Source organism: Myxine glutinosa, chromosome 1, assembly GCF_964187855.1.
Source record: "Myxine glutinosa chromosome 1, kmMyxGlut1.1, whole genome shotgun sequence".
NCBI lineage: Eukaryota > Metazoa > Chordata > Myxini > Myxiniformes > Myxinidae > Myxine > Myxine glutinosa.
In genome coordinates, this window is record NC_136261.1 from 363,784,037 (window position 1) to 363,808,677 (window position 24,641).

Genomic DNA, 24,641 nt, shown 5'->3' on the forward strand with positions numbered 1-24,641 from the left:
CTTTTTTCAGCCGGCAACTCCGGCCGAACGAGTTAAACTACAGCACGTTCGACCGCGAGCTGCTCGGGCTATTCCTGGCCGTTCGCCATTTCCGACACCTCCTGGAGGGCCGCCCGTTCACGGCTTTCGTCGACCACAAGCCATTGGTCTATGCAATGGCTAAAGTCACAGAGCCGTGGTCGGCCCGCCAGCAGCGCCACCTCTCCGCCGTGTCGGAGTTCACCACGGACATCCGGCACGTCGCCGGCAAAGACAACGCCGTGGCCGACTGTCTTTCTCGGGCCAGCGCGAACGCGGTCCACCTCGGCGTGGACTTCGCGCTCATGGCGGCCGACCAGACCACCGACGCCTCGGTGCAGGCACTCCGTGCGGCGGACACGGGCCTCCGCCTGGCCGACATTCCCTTCGCGGGCACCGTCCTGCTCTGCGACGTCTCCCAGGGCCAGCCTCGCCCCATCGTGCCCGTTTCCTGGCAGCGCCGCATCTTCGCCTCCATCCACGGCCTTTCTCACCCGGGCCGGAAAGCTTCTCAGAAGCTGGTGTCGGCGCCTTTCGTCTGGCACGGCCTTCGACGAAACATCCGCGACTGGGCCAACGCCTGCACGGCCTGCCAGCGGGTCAAGGTCCACCGCCACACCCAGGCCCCGCTGGCACCTTTCGCCGTGCCTGAACGGCGTTTCGACCACGTCCACGTGGACCTGGTGGGTCCCCTGCCCCCCTCGCGGGGGTTCACCCACCTGCTCACCATGGTGGACAGGACCACGAGGTGGCCGGAGGCTGTGCCCCTCGCCTCCACCACCACCGCCGACGTGGCGCAGGCGTTCATCGCCACCTGGGTCGCGCGCTTCGGCGCACCAGCGGACATCTCGTCCGACCGCGGCCCACAGTTCACGTCTGAGCTTTGGGGCGCGGTCGCCCGTTCGTTGGGGGTCACGCTGCACCGCACCACGGCCTACCACCCCCAAGCCAACGGGTTGTGCGAGCGGTTTCACCGCTCCATGAAGGCCGCACTCATGGCCGGCCTTCAGGACGACGGTTGGGTCGACCGGCTGCCGTGGGTCCTTTTGGGCCTTCGCACGGCCCCCAAGGAAGACCTCCAGGCGTCCGCCGCCGAGCTCGTCTACGGCCAGCCGCTCCGCGTCCCGGGCGAATTCGTGCCCGACGCTACCAGTCCCTGGTCCGCCGCTCGCCAGCGCTCGGACCTCCAGGAGGCCGCCCGACGATTTGCCCCCGTGCCGACGTCCCGCCACGGTGGCCCCCAGTCCTACGTCCCCCCGGCGCTTCGCACAGCGGAGTACGTCTTTGTGCGTCATGACGCGCACTGGGGGCCACTCCGGCCGCCGTACGACGGGCCCTTCCGGGTCCTGCGACGGGGCGACAATGTCTTTCATCGTCGACTTCGGCGGCCGGCCGGACCGGATTTCTGTGGACCGCCTCAAACCGGCGCACATGGACGTCGACCGACCACCACGGTTGGCTCTTCCTCCGCGGCGAGCCCGCCCCCCGTCCACAGTTCCCCCCGCTCGACCACCCACCACCACGTCGGACCCCTCCCCACGACCCTCCAGGGGTCGCTTCGGCCGGGTCATCTGGACCCCCCTTAAATTGACCCTGCCGGTGCAGGTCGATTCTGGAGGGGCGTGTGTAGCGGTTACCGCTGGATGCACACAATCGCCTTGCACCGGCCAGAACACGGCCAGACGCGCCTCTCCCGGGCATGCCCGGACTCACTGTTCCCGGGCACGCCCGAACCTCCCGGGCACGCCCGGTCTCGTCTTTCCCGGGCATGCCCGCTCTCGCCTTTCCAGGGCTCGCCCAGAGCGTCCGGGCATGCCCGCTATCGCCTTTTCAGGGCTCGCCCAGAGCGTCCGGGCATGCCCGCTATCGCCTTTCCAGGGCTCGCCCAGAGCGTCCGGGCATGCCCGCTATCGCCTTTCCAGGGCTCGCCCAGAGCGTCCGGGCATGCCCGCTATCGCCTTTCCAGGGCTTGCCCAGAGCGTCCGGGCATGCCCGCTATCGCCTTTCCAGGGCTCGCCCAGAGCGTCCGGGCATGCCCGCTATCGCCTTTCCAGGGCTCGCCCAGAGCGTCCGGGCATGCCCGCTATCGCCTTTCCAGGGCTCGCCCAGAGCGTCCGGGCATGCCCGCTATCGCCTTTCCAGGGCTCGCCCAGAGCGCCCGGGCACGCCCAGCCTCGACTTGCCAGGCCGCAGCCAAACACGCCCGGGCAGGTCCAGACTCGCCTTTCCAAGGCTCGCCCTTGACACCCGGGCATGCCCGGTATAGCTTTTGCCGGGCAAACTTCCCGACATAAATGTGTATATATATTGCTGCCCGAAAAACGGGCTTGTCAGAATACCTGAGCTGTTTTGTTTCAATAAAGCAACTCGGACGAATTCCGTCTTTGGTCGCGTCAATTCTTTCGACTCGCGTTGGAGCGCAGTTCCTTCAATGTCATTCTTTATACAGGAAATCTTCCATTGGCGAACATTCAGGTCATTCTTTATACAGGAAATCTTCCATTAGCGAACCTTCAGGTCATTCTTTATCCAGGAAATCTTCCAATAGCGAACAGTCAGGTCATTCTTTATGCAGGAAATCTTCCATTATCGAACCTTCAGCTCATTCTTTATACAGGAAATCTTCCAATAGCGAACCTTCATGTCATTCTTTATACAGGAAGCTTTTAACCTTCATGTCATTCTTTATGCAGGAAATCTTTAACCTTCATGTCATTCTTTATACAGGAAATCTTCCATTAGCGAACCTTCATGTCATTCTCTATCCAGGAAATCTTCCATGAGCGAACATTCAGGTCATTCTTTGCACAGGAAATCCTTAACCTTCATGTCATTCTTTATGCAGGAAATCCTAAACCTTCATATCATTCTTTTTACAGGAAATCTTCCATGAGCGAACATTCAAGTCATTCTTTATACAGGAAGCTTTTTACCTTCATGTCAGTGTTTATACAGGAAGTGTTCCAATTATTCATGAGTGGCACACTAGAGTGGTACAGCTCGCAATTTCCGGGTGGGTATGATCATTTTTGTTTACCCGCCTCTTTTTCCGTTTATCTCCCTTTATAAATTGCTATTTAAACGGGCATACGTACAAATATGTTTTTGTCAGTGTTTAAGGGTTAGGCATGTGTTAGCAAGACGCTCGCTAAACACCTTTTGTAAATTCAACCCGACACGTTTAACTCATTAGTGCAAGTATCAGATAGTAGGTTATGGTTCTCACTCGTACAATCTTGATGTTTTACAAAACTGAATATTACTGGCAACCCCCTCCCCACCTATTTGTCATTTTTATTCACGGCAATATGTTTGTGCGTCATCTCAAACCTTGATGTTGATAGCTTGATGCGTATTCGCAGAAGTCTTCTTCTGGCAAATCCATCGGATCAAATGAGTCGTGCTCCGTTTTCACCGTTTCCAATAGATCTGAAAAATGAAACTTTTGTAGTAAATTGAAACAGTCATATTTTATAGACTTCAGGAACATTGCAGGTTTTAAAACTGTTCTTAGCAACAAAAAAAAAATTCAAATCCTCATACAACTTCCCTTTCATATACAGTATATGATGATGAACAGATGCTGGGGAGCCAGATTATGGTGGTACCAGTGATGTTCAAGGCCTGAGGCTTCATTTCTTCAAGAAGTGGAAAGTGGGATACACAAGCCCCATCCAAAAGGAGTATCATGGCATTTTGGTGCAGTGGTTATCACATTTGCCTTACATATTGTGCAATGTCCCTGGTTTGATGCCAGGAAGCGAGATGCTTTAATGGGGTGCGGGAGGGAAGGAGTAAATCTCGTGTCAGATCTTGGAAGCTAAACATTGCCAAACTTCTCACGATTTCACCACCACCTGGCTCCACTGTGTGTGACAGCCTCACCTGATCGAGGAAAATCTTCGCTTCTCGTGGTTCATTCATCGACATGGGCTCTGGATGGTATTGCTCCATCGTTCTGACATTCACCAACATTAGAATCCAAATGGTCTGTCCTCATAAAACACATTTGTGGTCCCACTTTTAAATTCATATTGATATCTGCATCCGTAACAGAACCAATCCATCCGCCTCTCACTTGAAAATCACAGCTACACTCCCGGAGCTGTGAACCACCATTGGCTCAATCGAGGCCTTGGGTACTCATTCTCACTCAAGACTCCACGTCTCCCAAACGAGAGGGATGTGCTCCAAGTTGAGACTCCTCTCGCCACTCTTTCCTCACGAGGCACCAGACTGGCCCCATGTGATGTGCTGTTGGGCATGGTGACGGCTATAGTTCATCTACACTTGCTCACCCTACAACCGTCCCCTACACCTTAAAAAGCTCATCCTACAACCATCTGTTCATTAAATTTTTTTCTCCTGCCTGGCTCGTGCATCTTCCAGTTTCTAAAGGCTAACCAAAGCATTGTGCACCATGTCGGTGAGGAGATTTCTCTACCAATTGTCACCTAGGAAAGCCAGGTATTGTAGGCTCAGGGGGGATTTTGGTGCACCTTGTTGTCCATGGAGCTTCTAATAATACTGAGGCAATTTTTTATTTAATTTCAAGCAGCAGGCGGCCTATTGATTGATTGATTCTTTCTCTGCTGGGTTTTGGTACTTGCAAAACAAAACAGTCTGCAAGGTCCATTTAGTTGTTTAGTCGTTATCCATCTTACTATAATTCACCAAATGTCCGTCCGTCTGTCTGTCTGTTCGAAGATACCGCAAAAACGGCTCAACAGATCGCAACGATATTTTGGGTGGGTACTCCTGGGATCCCCTGGAGTAAAATAGGCTATATTGTTTTTCCAATTTTTCCAAGTTTTCCAATTTTGCCAAACACAATGGAATAATATTTACCGATATGAACAGTGATGTGGCTTTTGTTGAAATTCTACGTATCAGGAGAGAGTAGATCGACTCCTGACGAGCTCTTCCTATATAAACGTGTGGCTCCGAAGTAGCTCCGAAGTAGCAGCATGTGCAAAGCGACTGAGAAACAGGTGTAGCGGCCGCTTCCATGTTACAGATTCGGCGCGCACTCTTCACACATAAACATGCGACTGAGAAAGACGTGTAGCGGCCGCTTCCGTTTTGCAGAATTCAATCTTTTTTCAAAATGGGTGCCATGTACTGTTTAGATGTTGATGATTTGCGTGTGATTAGATTCAACGGATGTTTATATGAATCGTTTAAAATAAAAAAAGCCTTCAATTCCTGATATTTTGCCTTTTCATTTGGGCTTACCAATTGAAGCCCCGCCCATAGGGCGGGTACCGTTGCTAGTTGTATAAATACACCTACCTATGAAATTACATTTGCATACAAAAAATGGTAATTAGAACAGTACATTTGAGTCATCCTCTTCATTCATATGCAGCACAAGGCTATGGGGTAGCATCATTGGCTGAGGGTGTGGGTGTACCGCTGATGCCCTCTGCTGGTTAGGGCAGGAACTTGGAATTTTTTGGTGCCGGCGATTGCTCGCCTACTCCTTGCGAAGGACACCATGGGATATTTAACATCCACCAAATAAATCCGGCAGACGGGACGCCCAGTTTAACATCCATCCGAGGGATGGCTTGACGAATCACTCTGCCTGTGAAACAACGGGATGATAGTTTATAGATAGGCTGATATCTGAACCCAGGTTAGACAAATCAGAGGGAGTGTGCGTACCTCTTGGCTATCCTGGCAGCCCAATATATTTAAAAATAATAAAAATATTACTCAGAAAAATGATTTTTTGAACAGCTTCCATAACTTACCATCCTCGTCCCTTTCCTCTTCAAGACCATGGGTGGCCATACCTTCTGCTTTGACCTGGACTCCAGAAGATCTTTCCATCTCCTCACCATTTTCAAATTCATTTCCGATGGGTTGGTCTGATCCTTGGTGTGTACAGCAAGAATTCTCGAAATTGCAGAGTTCAGCATACATGGTGAAAGTGAACTTTTAAGTAGCTAATAAACTGTATATTACCCTTTGCAAAGCAGGGTCGATGCACGATGTACACATTAACTACCTTGAGGATCACGCTGCAGTCCAGGGATTCTGAGCAAGCCAATACACGTCTGAGGTTCTTTTGAGTTCTGCCAAGAAGACACAAAGAGGAACGTCAACAGGTTAGGAAGATCAAAACAACGTAAATGAAACCACATATAATAATAACAGCCAAGTCTCGATCATTGAAATAAACATGTTCCAGAGACCATTGAAATTGTTGGGTTTTTTTTTTTTTTTTTGTTGTTGTCTCATGACTCAGCAGATGAAGCATAGCTAACATTTATGTGGTATTATAAAAACCACAGCAATTTGACCATTTTAACGAATAAAAAAACAACTTGCAGGTTCAAGCATTTTGCATTCAAAATTACATTACACATTACAATTACATTACAAAAATTACACCAATATAATAGGAAATAAATGGTGCATAGGGGCAATACCCCTGGTGCTGACCTGGTGGAGTAAACAGTACACTGCATTGACTAAAGGTATTTTAAACCAACTTCAATGGTTGCTAGGAGACAGGGCAGCATGTAGAATCATACTAACATAATTAATAAGATTTTAAAACAAACAAACAAAAAAATACCTATTTTGGGGGGACCCCATATACCTCCTCAGACCTGAATTTTTCTAATGCCTTGAACAAACATTGGTAGATCACGGGTGATGAAGGTTGTGACGAAGTTTCATCGAAATTGCGTGTGTAGTTTCTGAGAAGAAAGCAAATACATATTTTGGGAGGCAAACCCCCCGTAAACCCCTAAAGGGGCAGATTTTTTAAATGCCGTGAACAAACTTTGGTAGATCACGGGTGGTGTAGGTTGTGGTGAAGTTTCATAGAAATCGTGTGTGGTTTCAGAGAAGAAAGCAAATTCCTATTTTGGGGTGGTCAAACCTGGACCCACTTTGACCCCCACCCCACCCCTCCCCCGCCCCCGTAGACCACCTTAGACTTCGATTTTATTAGTGCCGTCAACAAACTTCGGTACATCACGGGTGATGAAGGTTGTGGTCAAGTTTCATCGAAATAGTTTGTGTCGTTTCAGAGGAAAAAGCAAATTCTTATTTTGGGAGGGGAGTCAAACCTGGATCCACTTTGACCCCGGCAAACCCCCTTAGACCCCAAATTTTTTGAAAGCTGTGAGCAAACTTTAGTCACAACACAACAAATATCATTTGTGCCAAGTTTGGTCACAATCCCTTTCGCGGTTTCAGAGAATAAGTTTCAAGTGTTTTACGGCCTGACGGACGATGCGCCATCGCATAAGCTCACCTGAATTTCGTTCCAGGTGAGCTATAAATAGAACCACTGGACCTGTAGCTTATCTGGACCCTGGCCTAATGTAACCTAAATTTGGTAGCATTGTCACCGGTGGGTCTCGAGAATAATATTTTGAAGGAATTACGCGATTTTCCCAAAAATTGACCAAGTCAATTTTGACACACGCCCGGTCATGTGATCGGCATGTCCTCTGCAATTTAACATCCCTGCCACTCTGACCTAATGCAACTCAAATTTGGTAGCATTCTGACCGCCATTTTGACATACTTGAAGTCACATGACCGGAACGAGCTTTGCAATCCTTGTTGCCAGTCAGGAGCGGAACCTTGATGCCAAATTTCAGCCAGATCGGATCAGCGGTTTGGCCGGAGAAGTCAAAATAGGAGACGGACAGAGCACGATGCAAGTACCTTATCTGGAATTCCTGGCCAAATCTGGAATTCCAATTCCAGATAAGTGAAAACCAACTGCTTTACAAACACACTTCACACATCTAATATAACACGAAGTACTAATAAATGCCGCTGAAGCAGTTCACTGTGTTTCAAATACACAAAGTCATGATTATGCTGTATTTGGTGGGAATAGGGTTGCAAAGGGTCGGAAACTTTCCGGAAATTTTGGAAACATTCCATGGAAAGTTTCGGGAATTTTCAATGGGTTGGATATTTTGGGAATTTTCATTTTGTCTTAGAAATGGAAAAATAATGTTATTTTTGGGAGAAAGCAACAACATTATTGTGTTCTATACTACTCTTCACATAAATAAAAGAGTTTTCACATGCTTTGTGGGCTGGCTAGAGCCTTCATGTAGCTTAATTGGCTCAAATATAGGATATGTGCGGATGTACCACTATATACTCAATGTATACAGGGTAACATTTGTTTCAAATGATGATGTCATGACTGGTAATGTGAACTGCTCCCAAATTTACTTTGTGATTTGTCTGGAAAGTCTCTGTCTTAAAGAATATGAATGTGTCATTTTGGTATACCCCCTTCTCATCTATCATTTTGTAAGTTCTATAATTAGATACAGTCAGAGCCATGGGAATTCCCCCATCCAGTGAATAGTAATTTCAGAAAGTGGGATTTTCCATTTCTTGATTTTAAACCTCACTCTGTTCACTAAGTAGCTCCAAGGTTGAGTACAACTACAAGTTGTACATAAAGCTGCTGCTGCTGTAATACTATTCTTCAGAGCTGCTATTCCTATTGGCTGAGTATGTATCCATTATACATGTTCACAAGTTGTTCATTATGTCAGATAATTCTTTATTCAAGAATCTTGCTGCTAATTGCAAAACAAAACATGCTCTTTAACTATTTAATATATATTAATGAATGCCAATAATTTTCCCTGGGTAATTTTCAAAACAACATCTATTATTCCACTGACCAATCAAATTTTAACCTTGTTTGTGTAGGTGAACATTTTACCAAACAGTTGAGATAAAAGTGTTTGTAACACTGATAAAAACTTTCAAGAATAAGACTTAAAATGTTTGTAACTTTTAACAAATGTGATTTTCAAGAATAAGATTTAATCATATGTGATTTGGGGTATAATACTATTCCAGTGCTTGTTGACTCATGGGCATTATGTGTATTGTTTTTACACATGTCGTAAAAAATGTGCAATGATATTGTTACGAATTTGGTAGAGCAATTTGTAGAGCAGAGTAGATCTGAGTAGGTAACATGCTTCGACTGTCGCGATAGGGAATCTACCTGTAATAAGTCATGTGTAGGCGTTTGTCGGGTTAAGATATACGATTGTGAATCTACCAGGAGATTCGTGTGTTAAGTAGTGAAGGGAATAATGAGTAGAGCCCTTGTATGTCTCACCTGGTAGCCAAACCTTTGTCCCTTATGGCACTGCACACCACTTAAACATTAGTTAGGACCTTTAGTACTGTAGCGGTTACCGCTGGATGCACACAATCGCCTTGCACCGGCCAGAACACGGCCAGACGCGCCTCTCCCGGGCATGCCCGGACTCACTGTTCCCGGGCACGCCCGAACCTCCCAGGCACGCCCGGTCTCATCTTTCCCGGGCATGCCCGCTCTCGCCTTTCCAGGGCTCGCCCAGAGCGTCCGGGCATGCCCGCTATCGCCTTTCCAGGGCTCACCCAGAGCGTCCGGGCATGCCCGCTATCGCCTTTCCAGGGCTCGCCCAGAGCGTCCGGGCATGCCCGCTCTCGCCTTTCCAGTGCTCGTCCAGAGCGCCCGGGCACGCCCAGCCTCGACTTGCCAGGCCGCAGCCAAACATGCCCGGGCAGGTCCAGACTCGCCTTTCCAAGGCTCGCCCTTGACACCCGGGCATGCCCGGTCTAGCTTTTGCCGGGCAAACTTCCCGACATAAATGTGTATATATATTGCTGCCCGATAAACGGGCTTTTGTCAGAATACCTGAGCTGTTTTGTTTCAATAAAGCAACTCGGACGAATTCCGTCTTTGGTCGCGTCAATTCTTTCGACTCGCGTTGGAGCGCAGCTCCTTCACTGGTGACCTACCGACATGGACACGGCAGTGACTCTTAAACTGCCTACCTTCTGGGAGGCTCACGCGGCTGTTTGGTTCGCCCAGGCGGACTCCCAGTTCGCCCTGCGAGGCATCACCGCGGACGACACCCGCTTCCACCACGTCGTGGCAGCGTTCGGTTCCGCCACCGCGGCCCGCGCCCTGAGCCTCCTCGAGCACCCGCCGGCTGCCGACAAGTATGACGCGCTGAAGACGCTCCTCCTCGACGCTTTCGCCCTCTCACCGGCGGCACGCGCACGGCGCCTGCTCGACCTGCCCGAGCTCGGCGACATGCGCCCGTCCGAGCGCATGGACTATATGCTCTCGTTGCTCGGTGAGCACTCTCCGGATTTTCTGTTCCGCGAGTTGTTCCTTCACCAGCTGCCTCACCCGGTACGCCTCGCCCTGTCTGGCACGTCGATCACCGATCCCCGCGCCCTCGCCAGGGAAGCCGATAAGATCTCCTCGGCGGGCCAACACATCGGCGCGGCTACCTGGAGCCTGCCGCCGTCCGAGGCGACGCCCACGACGCCCGAGCGCCCTGCGCGGTTGGAGGCCGAACTGCCGGTGAAACTGGCGGCTGCCACGCCGCACCGACCGCTTCCGACACGACGGCCGGGGCCTCCACCTGAACAGGCGTGGTGTTATTACCACGCCAGGTTCGGACACAAGGCTCGGACGTGCCGACCCCCGTGCACTTTCGGCAAGTCGGGAAACGGCCGGGCCGGCGTTCATTCCCAGCCATGAGCGCCGGCCACTCGGGCAACTTGCTTTTTATTCGGGACAAAGCGTCCGGGCGGCGTTTCCTTTGTGACACCGGCGCCCAACTGAGCGTCATACCCGCCTCCGAGCAGGACAGGCGGGACGCCGTTTGCGGCCCCTCTTTGGTCGCTGCTAATGGCTCGGCCATACGCACCTTCGGCCCGCGCAACGTCACCCTCTGCTTCGGCAGCCAGTGCTTTCAGTGGACCTTTGTGTCCGCCTGCATCCCCATGGCTTTGCTGGGCGCCGACTTCCTCTGCGCGCACGGGCTGCTGGTCGACGTCAAACGTCGTCGCCTTGTCAACGCCGAGACCTTCAGCTCCCTGGCGTGCACGATGAGCAGCTCCGCGCCGACCGAACTGGCGTGCGCCCTCCCGACGGCGAACGAGTTCGCTCGCCTGCTCGCGGAATTCCCGGCCCTCACACGGCCGACGTTTTCGGCCGTCGCAGTGCGGCATGGGATCGAGCACCACATACCCACTACGGGCCCGCCGGTCTACGCCAGGCCCCGCCGCCTCGACCCGGCCAAGTTCGCAATGGCAAAGGCCGAGTTCGACGCGTTGGAGCACCTTGGCATCGTGCGGCGCTCCAATAGCGCATGGGCCTCACCACTGCACATCGTGCCAAACCCGGGGGGCGGATGGCGCCCGTGTGGCAACTACCGCCGCCTCAACGACGCTACTACCCCCGACAGCTACCCGATCCCGCACATCCAGGACTTTTCCGCCCGTTTGGCGGGACGGGTCATATTTTCCAAAATTGACCTGATACGGGGATACCACCAGGTACCTGTCCGGGCGGCCGACGTCCCGAAGACGGCCGTCATCACGCCGTTCGGCCTGTTCGAATTTTTGAGGATGCCGTTTGGCCTCAAGAACGCGGCCCAGGCGTTCCAGCGCTTAATGGACGGCGTGCTGCGTCTGCCATTTCTTTTCGTCTATCTGGACGACATCCTCGTCGCCAGCACGTCCCGCGCCGAGCACCTCCTCCACCTCCGAACACTGTTCGGTCGCCTCAGCGAGCACGGCTTAATTGTCAACCCGGCCAAATGCCACTTCGGCACGACGACCGTTGACTTTTTGGGCCACCGCATCACCAAGACCGGGGCCGTGCCGCTGCTGACCAAGGTCGAGGCCATCACCACGTTCCCGCGTCCCCGTTCCATCAAGGCCCTACAAGAGTTCCTCGGCATGGTGAATTTTTATCACCGATTCGTGGCCCGCGCTGCTCAGCTCATGCGGCCCCTTTACGCCTTTACGAGGCCCTCCGGGGCAAGCCGGCCAAGCATGACATCATTTGGTCCACGGCCATGGACGCGGCCTTCGCGAGCGCAAAACGGGCCCTCGCCGACGCAACGCTGCTGGCTCACCCGGTGCTCAACGCGCCCATCGCCCTCACTACGGACGCCTCCAACTACGCGGTGGGCGCCGTCCATGAACAATGGGTGGACGGGGTTTGGCAGCCACTCGCTTTTTTCAGCCGGCAGCTCCGGCCGAACGAGTTAAAATACAGCACGTTCGACCGCGAGCTGCTCGGTCTATTCCTGGCCGTTCGCCATTTCCGACACCTCCTGGAGGGCTGCCCGTTCACGGCTTTCGTCGACCACAAGCCGTTGGTCTACGCAATGGCCAAAGTCACGGAGCCATGGTCGGCCCGCCAGCAGCGCCACCTCTCCGCCGTGTCGGAAATCACCACGGACATCCGGCACGTCGCCGGCAAAGACAACGCTGTGGCCGGCTGTCTTTCTCGGGCCAGCGCGAACGCGGTCCACCTTGGCGTGGACTTCGTGCTCATGGCGGCCGACCAGACCACCGACACCTCAGTGCAGGCCCTCCGGGCGGCGGACACGGGCCTCCGCCTGGCCGACATCCCCTTCGCGGGCACCGTCCTGCTCTGCGACGTCTCCCAGGGCCAGCCTCGCCCCATCGTGCCCGTTTCCTGGCAGCGCCGCATCTTCGCCTCCATCCACGGCCTTTCTCACCCGGGCCGGAAAGCTTCTCAGAAGCTGGTGTCAGCGCGTTTCGTCTGGCACGGCCTTCGACGGAATGTCCGTGACTGGGCCAACGCCTGCACGGCCTGCCAGCGGGCCAAGGTCCACCGCCACACCCAGGCCCCGCTGGCACCTTTCACCGTGCCTGCACGGCGTTTCGACCACGTCCACGTGGACCTGGTGGGTCCCCTGCCCCCATCGCGGGGGTTCACCCACCTGCTCACCATGGTGGACAGGACCACCAGGTGGCCGGAGGCCGTGCCCCTCACCTCCACCACCACCGCCGACGTGGCGCAGGCGTTCATCGCCACCTGGGTCGCGCGCTTCGGCGCACCGGCGGACATCTCGTCCGACCGCGGCCCACAGTTCACGTCCGAACTTTGGGGCGCGGTCGCCCGCTCGTTGGGGGTCACGCTGCACCGCACCACGGCCTACCACCCCCAAGCCAACGGGTTGTGCGAGCGGTTTCACCGCTCCATGAAGGCCGCACTCATGGCCGGCCTTCAGGACGACGGTTGGACCGACCGGCTGCCGTGGGTCCTTTTGGGCCTCCGCACGGCCCCCAAGGAGGACCTCTGGGCTTCCGCCGCCGAGCTCGTCTACGGCCAGCCGCTCCGCGTCCCGGGCGAATTCGTGCCCGATGCTACCAGTCCCTGGTCCGCCGCTCGCCAGCGCTCGGACCTCCAGGAGGCCGCCCGACGATTTGCCCCCGTGCCGACGTCCCGCCACGGTGGCCCCCAGTCCTACGTCCCCCCGGCGCTTCGCACAGCGGAGTACGTCTTTGTGCGTCATGACGCGCACCGGGGGCCACTCCGGCCGCCGTACAACGGGCCCTTCCGGGTCCTGCGACGGGGCGACAAGTCCTTTGTCGTCGACGTTGGCGGCCGGTCGGACCGGATCTCTGTGGACCGCCTCAAACCGGCGCACATGGACGTCGACCGACCACCACGGTTGGCCCTTCCTCCGCGGCGAGGCCGCCCCCCGTCCACAGTTCCCCCCGCTCGACCACCCACCACCACGTCGGACCCCTCCCCACGACCCTCCAGGGGCCGCTTCGGACAGGTCATCCGGACCCCCCTTAAATTGACCCTGCCGGTGCAGGTCGATTCTGGAGGGGCGTGTGTAGCGGTTACCGCTGGATGCACACAATCGCCTTGCACCGGCCAGACGCGCCTCTCCCGGGCATGCCCGGACTCACTGTTCCCGGGCACGCCCGAACCTCCCGGGCACGTCCGGTCTCGTCTTTCCCGGGCATGCCCGCTCTCGCCTTTCCAGGGCTCGCCCAGAGCATCCGGGCATGCCCGCTATCGCCTTTCCAGGGCTCGCCCAGAGCGTCCGGGCATGCCCGCTATCGCCTTTCCAGGGCTCGCCCAGAGCGTCCGGGCATGCCCGCTATCGCCTTTCCAGGGCTCGCCCAGAGCGTCCGGGCATGCCCGCTCTCGCCTTTCCAGTGCTCGTCCAGAGCGCCCGGGCACGCCCAGCCTCGACTTGCCAGGCCGCAGCCAAACACGCCCGGGCAGGTCCAGACTCGCCTTTCCAAGGCTCGCCCTTGACACCCGGGCATGCCCGGTCTAGCTTTTGCCGGGCAAACTTCCCGACATAAATGTATATATATATTGCTGCCCGATAAACGGGCTTTTGTCAGAATACCTGAGCTGTTTTGTTTCAATAAAGCAACTCGGACGAATTCCGTCTTTGGTCGCGTCAATTCTTTCGACTCGCGTTGGAGCGCAGCTCCTTCAGTACAACAATAAATGACGCCTTTCCCCCCTGACATGACTTCGGAAGAAATCGGGCTAAAACACCGCCACAATTGGCCGCCACCATTTACACCTCCGAGAGGCCTACCCACCTCGCATAGCACGTGCTATAACACAAGGACCATGGAGTAGGGGACGAGAGTTGGAGTGACGCAGTGGGCGTGCACAGGGGCGAGTCGGTGGAGGCTCTGATTGGCAGAGCAGTGCGCCAATGCTGACGTCATCAACAACAACAACAACATGCATTTTAAAGGCCATTTTCCCTGCTAGAGCGGGGGTTAGCCTTGCGGTCCCCATGACAATCTTCTCCATTTTGCCCTATTTTCTGTATCTCTCCTTGTTACCCCCTTGCCCGCATTTCTTCTTCCACCATCTTTAGCCAAGTCTTTCTCGGTCTTCCCCGTCTTCTACTTCCTTCTACATTCATTTCCATCACTCTTCTCAACCAGTCACTTTCTTCCTTCCTCAACACATGACCAAACCATCTCAACCTGTTCCTCTTCACAGCATCAATCACAGGCTCTATTCCCATCATCTTTCGCAATTCATCATTTGTCTTCCTCTCTCTCAACGATACTCCGCACATCCGTTGAACCATTCGCATTTCCACCCTTTCCAACCTTCGTTGCTGCTCTACGTTCATTACCCATGTCTCGCTCCCATAAATCATAACACTTCTCACACATGCAGCATACACCTTTCCCTTCAGCTTCAACGACACTCCCCTCATCATCAGCACGCCACTCAATTCCCGAAACTTCTTCCATGCACATCTCACTCGAGCAACCGTTGCCAAGTCTGATCCACCTTCTCCATTCAGCATGTCTCCGAGGTAGCAAAATCGGCGTTTTCAAAAATTTCATTCCAAAAATGACGTCATCAGCGAGAGATATTAGCGAGCGCCGGACGCCCTTTGAGGAGAGTTCAGCATGTTGAGAGTGAGGAGTGCAGATCTGATCCTGAGTTGAGCAGAGGGAGTTGAGACTAGCTACATTCCTGGCGCAGTCCAGAGCAGCTGGATTCGTAGTTGTGAGTTGGATCCCGAGTGAGGAGAGCAGATCTGATCCCGAGTTGAGCAGGAGGATTGAGAGAGTCGAGTTCCATTCCTGAGTCGAGTTGAGCAGTTGGATTCCTGGCAGTGCAGTGCAGAGCCCGAGTCCGTTTTGAGCAGTTGGGGTTGAGATGCGGCAGGACTTTGGTCGGAGTCGACCCCGTGTGGAGCCGCGAGCCTGTGTGGGACGCGTGGCGCTTGGAGCGAGGCCTTGTGAGATTTGGAGCGAAGGACCTCGTGGTGTGCGGTCGGGCCGGGCGGGGAGGTGCTGGACAGCAGCGTGTACATTTTACAAGACGTGTTTCTTTCTTTAATTCATCTCCCTCGTCTCGTGTGTGGGATCCCAATTTAGCTACCTTATTTTATTATCGGCGCAAATTTACCTGCCCCTGCCTGTTATTCAATAAACCCTTATATTACTTTTTGTATATAATACCTGAACGCAGTTTACCGGGTGATTGATTTGATAGATAAGGCTGCGGGGACTTGCCATTTTGACTTTAGATTTTGATTTTGACTTTAGATTTTATCTTTACTTTGACTAAGTTTGACTTTAGATTTTGGAATCCGCCATTGAGCTTCCGCCTCGGAGTTAAAGCCTTCGTAATCGGCATCCGCGATCGCCTGATATAAATTTGGGCGGTTGCGCGACATTTGGTGTCAGGAGTGTGGGATTCGAACCCGTCGGACAAAAAATTTTGTCTGCGGCAAGACATCGACACGGTCGGGCGTACATCGCGCCCGACGTTCGAACGCAAAATTTGTTATAGTCAAGGCGGAGAAATTTGAATAATCAATTGGGCGTACGGAGCGCGATATCGCGTCTTCGACAAATTTAATTTAATTTTTTTTTAAGTAAAATAATACGCGCGCGGGGAACGATCTTCCGAAAAGCGGATGTCGGAGATCGACGAGATGGAGGTACGCAGCGAGGCCTCCGTCAGTTTAGGTAGTGAGCCGGAAATAGAGGGGGTAGAAGACAGTGTCGGAGCGCTCCCTGCCGTGGGGACGGCCCCGATAGATCTCCAGACCATAGTAAATTTATTAAATGCTCAGAGGGCCGATAGTGAGCGATTGGGAAAGCAGATGGGAGACATGAACGCACAGGGTGAGCGAAACCTTGCAGAAATTCGGGGAATAAATGGAAAAATTGAAGGGATGGGAAATCAAATTGGGGGATTGAGTAAGGAGATGGGAGAAATGAAAAGTGGGTTGGAAAATACAATGGGAGAAATGAAAAGTGGGTTGGAAAATACAATAGGAGAAATGTAAAGTGGGTTGGAAAATACAATAGGAGAAATGAAAAGCAAAATGGAGTCCCAGGGGAATGAATGTAGGGAAGGAATGAAGGGAATGAGTGATCGATTGGAGGAACAAATTGAAGGAGTGGGAAATATAATTGATGAATGGACGAATGAATTGAAGGAAGGACGAACGAATGGTGCCGTCGGAGCACAGGAGAAGCCAAAGGTGGCAAAAATTGAATCTGAACGGGGGGGAAGGCAAATTGGAAATGGGAGAGAGTACGGCCCATGCAGATGTGCACGGGGCTCAGGAGCCGGGAATGGAAAAATTGGGAATTGCACCGGGAATGGCAATTGTGGCATGTGTACAGGTGAGCGGGGAATATCCACAGGTAGATGGAGAGACTGCAGGTGCAGAGGTGGATGGGGAATGTCCACAGGTGGATGGGGAATGTGTGCAGGTAGATGGGGAATGCCTGCAGGTAAATGGGGAATGCCCACAGGTGAGCGGGGAGTGTCCACAGGTGAGCGGGGAGTGCCCACAGGTGAATGGGGAAGGAAATTTGGAATGTGAGAATTGTAATGGGGAACGTTTCCCACATTCTGGCCTAGTTGTTTGTCGGGACCGGGTGGATGTCACAACACCCCAACCGGGGGACTAATTGGAATCCCTGCAGCACCAGGGCAGTGGTGCGGAGCAAGAGGGGGTAGAGTTTTTGGGGGTCCGTGCAATAGAGCCGGACCGGGTATTTATTGGGAATATTGATCAAAGCCTGTCGGAGCCAGAAATGAGTTGTGATGGGATTGATGAGGATGATGTGATTCAGCGGCTGGGGACCTGGGACAGTCCCATAGAGGTAGGGTTTGACCAGGCCCAAAAGAGTCTGGGTAATGAGGTGAGGTGGTCCAAGGAGATGGTTGGAATGACCGTGGGGACGCTCACCGTACACTACGATTTGGAAACAGAGGCTCGGAAATTGGACAACCAGTTGGGGGAGTGTGTTGGCTCAGGGCTGGATTTGGATCTTGAGGGATCGGGAGATCGAGCCTCCGACGATTTGGTCCCCGTAGGGAATGTGGACCGGCCGCAGGGAGGGGCAGAACAACCTGTGGGAGTTGTTACCTGCAGCTGCGGTTTGGGGCAGGAAAGCAAAATTTCTAAAAGGAAATTTAAAATTAAATTAAAATGGGAATTTGATTTGGCGCAGCCATGGGGAGAGTTGGTCCCCAGGCTGCGGAATTTTGACATGGAGAGGTCGATGGTGATGGCCTTGGGGAAAAGTTGCCCCTTTCAAAATTTGGTGATGCCAGCCAGCTGGGGTGCTGCGCTGGTGAGATTTGGACGTGGGGTCCAGCCTTGGGTGGCATGGTACGACCTGGGCCCCACGGGGGGTCTGGTGGAGTGTGGCGTCCCTTATCCGTCGGGGCGCCGTCCGAGCTGGTGGCTCGGGCCGACAGGGTCACCGGACCCTGGTGGGGGTTAAGACCTTCAGAGGGGTCCGAGGTGGTCTCTCAAGCCTGGGATGGCAGATATTGAGGACCACTAGGGGGAGGTGTTGTCGGTCGCCCTTTGGTGGTGGCACTGCGGACGGCCAACATGGGCCTGATGTAGTGACCACCTGGGTATGCGGCCTGGCACCCTCTCCCTGAGACCTTGGGACAACCAGCATGTGGTTACCTGACATGTTGTGTTGGTCTATGGACACAGGTCAAACCGAATGGACAGGAATGAGACAGCCTGCCGGACAACCATTGGGGCATCTGTGGAACGTGATGGTGTGAGAGTGACCTTCCACAGATGCTCCGTTATGATTTATGGACTCTCGGTTTGGGAAGAGAGCCATGGGAATGTGAATCGGGAATGTGTAACGAGCCGAGCATATGGGCCATACTCGGCTGGCATGTGTATGGCAAAGCATCTTTCTTTGGTGAAATGAGTGAATTGTGACAAATGTTTGGCATGGGTAATCTGTGGGTTAGATGCAAATTTAAGGGTGAATTTTGTGAAGAGAAATGGTGGACACTGTACAGTGGCACCATTATTGATCCAGGTGTGTTAGACCAAAGTGTTGGAGGCTGTGATAAAATTGATAGGGTAGCAGGACACAGCTTTCAACTGGTTGCGGGGGCGACTGTGCTGATATTTGGGACGCGGGATCATGGGGATGTAGTTGTGTGGTCTGAGGGTCAACGTGGTGTTATGGGTGTCCGAGGTGTGTGGACCATGTCTTCTGGGTGGGTCTCCTGGTGGAGCATGGCTGTTGACTGGACCTTGGTGTGGTCAAGTGTGGGTGAGCACTGGGGGGTGGCCTGCGGTTCTGTGGACTGGGGGGGGGGGGGGGGGGAGGGCGGCGTAGGTGACGTGAGGGGAATGCCACGCACTGCGACCGTCTCCCCCAGGGCCGAGGTTGTGTGTGCGGTAGTGTGTGTTGTGGCAGCAGGTGCTCACCACATTGGCCAGCTGGGGCTGGTGCAGCTGTGTTCCTCGCAGGGGGGCCGAAGGATGGATGGTGGGTCGCACCCTTATGGACACTCATGGGCCATGTTGGCGTTTTGACTGCTCACCTTGTCCCGATGACCCTTGCACGGTAGAGGTGCAGAGCTGTCGTGGCCACAGGTAGTTGTGTAGCGATCACCGTTGGATGCGGATCCACATACCTGCCAGTATAGTGGGGACAAAAGAGAAATTTGGAGAGATTTGGTAGGCCCAATGTGAAATTTTGGGATTGTGAAGGGTGGATTGCACTTTGGACCTGACCAACCGGTAGTTACCTGCACTTGAGGTGAGTGGTTGATATGCACTGTCCCAGGCGTCAGGACTTGCTTGTGGAAATTTTGGGGACATGTAATTTGGAGTTGGGTGGCGAGTGAGAGTGATGACATGGTCGGTGAGGGGATGGAATGGGGGCCACACAGTGTCTTGTGGGTGGCGTATGTTTTTGTGTTGTGGTTATGTGTTTTGATGTGGTCGTGAGAGTGGAAACTGGAGAGTGAGGGATGATTCTTGGAGACCATGAGGGGCGATTATTGTGTTTTGGAAATGGAAATGTGTAATGTGATTCAATGTGAACTGGGGGATTTCACATGTGGCAGGCCATGGCAAGCTTTGAAACATATTTTGTACCATCTATGAATTGTGCTGAGTTGTGCTGAGAATTGAATGGCAGCGGGGGAGGAAGTGTGTTTTGGGGTCTTATGGGTGGGGAAGGTGTGTGTGTCCGCAGGTACGGATCAAGCTCTGAGGAGCGATCCCTGCGGCCCCCCTCTGCGGCAATTACCCCTGGCAGCCGGTGGTAACTGGAAATTGGAGCTCGTTGGTGGAGGGTCTGGTTGGGCGCCGCAGGGTGAGGAAGTCCCCCGGTGACCCGTGTTGCTGCGCTGAAGCAGGAGGCAAGGGAGCCTGATGTGTGTGGAGACCCTCACCGGCGAGGTAACGGCGGAAAGGGGCTGTTGGGCTGTCACGGGGCCAAGAGTTAAAGGGGGGGGGGGGGGCAATGAACTGACTTGTGTTTGGGATTGCGGGCACCACAGCCTGAAGCGCCCCCACCATCTTTTTGTGCGGTACCTCCCCGCTGCCTAGTTGAGGAATGCATACACATGTATATGACGTCAATGCCATGGTCCTGCAGGGGGGTGAAATAAGTGCTGGTAATGATAAAGTGTCGTGCTGAGTTTTGGAATGAGAATGAGTGGATAAGGGGGTTTGTGTCGAATGAATGTGGGCGAAATCCACCGAGCCATGCCACTCGCCTGCAGCATCTGGACAGGGCCCGTGGAAATTTGGGGGTGCATTGGGGATGGCACCGCAGGTAAGGTTGTGTATTGTGGCATCCACCGGGGGACGCGGTCTGTAGACCGGGGTAGGTAAAAATGTTTTATAGAGTTTTTGAATTTCTGAGTAAGTGGCTAAGTTTGTGGTTAAGTTAGTGTTGCGTGTTGTTGTTTCCTCCCTCCGCAGGAGCAATGAAGACCATTGTAAATATTTGATTGCATGGCTGTTAAGGGGTTTAGTTGGTAAGGAAGTGTAGGTAGGTAGTCCGACTCACTTCCCACAGCCCTTCCTGATTTATTTCATAGGTTAATTAAGTGTGTGACAGTAAGTGTTAAGGCTGGAATGGTAGAGCCTGCAGTGAACCTTGCAGGAGCTACGATTTGAGGCGGTGGGGGGGGGGGGGGGGGGGGGCTGTGTTACGAATTTGGTAGAGCAATATGTAGAGCAGAGTAGATCTGAGTAGGTAACATGCTTCGACTGTCGCGATAGAGAATCTACCTGTAATAAGTCATGTGTAGGCGTTTGTCGGGTTAAGATGTACGATTGTGAATCTACCAGGAGATTCGTGTGTTAAGTAGTGTAGGGAATAATGAGTAGAGCCCTTGTCTGTCTCACCTGGTAGCCAAACCTTTGTCCCTTATGGCACTGCACACCACTTAAACATTAGTTAGGACCTTTAGTACAACACTAAATGACGCCTTTCCCCCCTTACATGACTTCGGAAGAAATCGGGCTAAAACACCACCACAATTGGCCACCACCATTTACACCTCCGAGAGGCCTACCCACCTCGCATAGCACGTGCTATAACACAAGGACCACGGAGTAGGGGACGAGAGTTGGAGTGACGCAGTGGGCGTGCACAGGGGCGAGTCGGTGGAGGCTCTGATTGGCAGAGCAGTGCGCCAATGCTGACGTCATTGGCGAGAGATATTAGCGAGCGCCGGACGCCCTATGAGGAGAGTTCAGCACGTTGAGAGTGAGGAGTGCAGAACTGATCCCGAGTTGAGCAGAGGGAGTTGAGACTAGCTACATTCCTGGCGCAGTCCAGAGCAGCTGGATTTGTAGTTGTGAGTTGGATCCCGAGTGAGGAGTGCAGATCTGATCCCGAGTTGAGCAGGAGGATTGAGAGAGTCGAGTTCCATTCCTGAGTCGAGTTGAGCAGTTGGATTCCTGGCAGTGCAGTGCAGAGCCCGAGTCCGTTTTGAGCAGTTGGGTTTGAGACGCGGCAGGACTTTAGTCGGAGTCGACCCCGTGTGGAGCCGCGAGCCTGCGTGGGACGCGTGGCGCTTGGAGCGAGGCCTTGTGGGACTTGGAGCGAAGGACCTCGTGGTGTGCGGTCGGGCCGGGCGGGGCGGTGTTGGACAGCAGCGGAAGAAGACGACAAGACAAGCTAAGCCGAGATCAGCGTGTACATTTTACAAGACGTGTTTCTTTCTTTAATTCATCTCCCTCGTCTCGTGTGTGAAATCTGTTGTGTGTGTGGGATCCCAATTTAGCTACCTTATTTTATTATCAGCATGTATTTTCCTGTCCCTGCCTGTTATTCAATAAACCCTTATATTACTTTTTGTATATAATACCTGAACGCAGTTTACCGGGTGATTGATTTGATAGATAAGGCTGCGGGGACTTGCGCTGCTTCCCTCCATTCCGCGCGTTTAGGGGCTTTAGATTTTGGAATCCGCCATTGAGCTTCCACCTCGGAGATAAAGCCTTCGTAATCGGCATCCGCGATCGCCTGATATAAATATCGGCGGTTGCGCGACAATATGTTCCACAGTTCAGCAAGTAATAAAAATGTTTAGATTACTTACAATCAGTGGTTTTAGTGTTAAAAATATTGAAGCATGTTTCTTTTTTCTTGAAAAACATTATTGAGTTAACCAGAGAACTTTAATCCAACATCCCTCATCTTTTTCTCACATTAAAATTTCAAATTGTGTGAAAATTCTTAAAGTTTCCGAAAGTTTCCGAAAATTCCCAATATTCCCGGTGGAAATTTACCGCATTCAAAATTCCCGGGAATTTTGCAACCCTAGGTGGGAAGGATGGCTTCGATTCTAGAGGTACCCACACTCACCTCTCAGCTGTCTAACGTGGGATGGAATCTTGACCCAGCTATAAATTGTCATCCTGGTGTTTCACAAGCAAGATGATTCATCAATGTGTGGTGGTGTCCCGTGGATGGATGTTGGTAGTTTGGCGGTTTCGTATGCAGCCTGCGACTGTGCTGCTAATGCAGTGCCCCCTATTACCAGTCAGCTAGTACTCATCTTGCCAACCTCGAAAGGATGACAGGCTGAGTGAGTCAACCCACCTGGTGTTAATTCAACAGCATGACAGGGGCTCAAATTCAGGACCCTAAGATCTCAAGCCAGCCACCTTAACCGTTAAGCCAACACCAGGCTTAGATGGACGTTAAACGAGAGTCTTGTCTGCGTTCATTGATTGGTGGACATTATAGATCCCTCGTGAACAGTGGGCGACCTATCACTGGCACCCTGAACAAATTTATGCTCTCACCTACTCACTCGAACGTCAGTTCGTGAAAGACTTGGGGCAAATACTTTCCCTGGCCAATGCACAGGAAGCAATTTTGCTGCAAGGCTACCACCGCCTCTTCTCCAATATTGTTCCCTCTGCTCTTGGCACTCACCAGCAACCTTGGGATGCACGCTGGAATAACCCCCTTGTGGTTAAACTTCCAAAAACCAGGTTGACTGCACACCTCAATTCATATTCCTCATGTCTAACTACAGAACCACAATCTGGTATCTCAGCACGCCACATCTCGAAGCACGCCATCCTTCTGACGGAGATGTAAAGTCGGCTGTCCTCTTTGCATTCAGATCACAGGATACCTTTCAAAAGCAATTATGATGGTCCAAATGTCCTCCTCGAGGTGAGCTGCAAATTGCTCTCAGTCGTAGTAGTAGGACCTGCAGTCGGTGCTCCAGCTGCAATGTGGATAACGCACTGTCATGATGGTCCAAATGTCCTCCTCGAGGTGAGCTGCAAATTGCTCTCAGTCGTAGTAGTAGGACCTGCAGTCGGTGCTCCAGCTGCAATGTGGATAACGCACTGTCATGATGGTCCAAATGTCCTCCTCGAGGTGAGCTGCAAATTGCTCTCAGTGGGGGGACCTGCAGTCGGTGCTCCAGCTGGAATGTGGATAACGCACGGTCATGATGGTCCAAATGTCCTCCTCGAGGTGAGCTGCAAATTGCTCTCAGTGGTAGGACCTGCAGTCGGTGCTCCAGCTGGAATGTGGATAACGCACGGTCATGATGGTCCAAATGTCCTCCTCATGTGTGCACGTCGCCACGTCTCATCTTTACGCAGTGGACGAATTATAAATCCCCGACTGAGACGGTTTCGGCAGCGAGGGTCTGCTACTTGGATGGATTAGATAATATGGATTTCAAAGCGATGCATTTGCAGCCACATCCCCCAGGAGATCGCATCTCGGGCTAATTAAATCCGATAATACATCAACGGGAGCGACGAACAAAGACGATTAATGACGGACAAAATGAGGAGGCGGAGAGGAGGTAAGGAATTTGTCTAGTTTTACTCGTCTGACGCAGAGGAACCATTTGGTAATAATAGTTAGTGTTGTGCCAAGGGAAAAATAAATATTTAAAGTGATGTGGCATATATAGATCCACGTAGATTCAAATTGCCACCATCACCACAACACAAAAGGCAAACAAAATAAGATCATCAACATTAAAATCGAACTACAGCAAACACCAGCGAACGTGGTCCGTGGACTATGCATTCGTCGAATCCCGTTTCTGAGCCGGGCAAGCACCGAATAACTCACCACAGGGACTCACGTTGATGCTTGAAGAATTTCCTCAGTCGCCATGTCCCACGCGATGGACTCCTTTACGGGGTTCTTCTTCTTCACCGGAACGATCTCGTCCGCCCGTCCTTTCCATTATAATGGGGAAGTGATTCGACAAACGTTCTGCTATCCTTTATTACCTGGAATGAAACGGGGCTTCGCTCAATCACGAACTGTCCACAAAAGCCAGCGATCAGCTAAGCTAGACTGTGCACACCCCTTTCGTGCAATGTCGTTAAAATCCTATCCTTGTGGATGGAGGGAGAGGCAAAGCCGTCAGAATTGGCATTTCTGAAGATTAAATGGGTCTGAATGATGTTTAACGGTGAAAAAAAAGTGCTGCGGTGAGGTTAAAAGGTCACCCCCTTTATAAGGTCGTAGGTTGG

At 52.7% G+C, this 24,641-nt stretch overlaps 1 protein-coding gene across 2 annotated transcripts in view; it reads right to left on the bottom strand.

The window, feature by feature from the left end:
- The window catches only part of LOC137414319 (uncharacterized), a 36,564-nt gene extending 12,240 nt beyond the window's left edge, over positions 1 to 24,324 (bottom strand). The window contains exons 1-4 of one of the 2 annotated variants that reach the window (XM_068099818.2): positions 24,232 to 24,324; positions 6,032 to 6,098; positions 5,775 to 5,897; positions 3,349 to 3,447 (exon numbers count right to left, since the gene is read on the bottom strand). In XM_068099818.2, the coding sequence (XP_067955919.2) occupies positions 3,349 to 3,447; positions 5,775 to 5,853 (178 nt within the window). In that variant the 5' untranslated portion in view covers positions 5,854 to 5,897; positions 6,032 to 6,098; positions 24,232 to 24,324. Of the gene's footprint in view, positions 1 to 3,348; positions 3,448 to 5,774; positions 6,099 to 24,231 lie in introns of both variants that reach the window. The other variant, XM_068099812.2, reaches the window with a different exon arrangement.
- Positions 24,325 to 24,641: the final 317 nt, after the last annotated feature.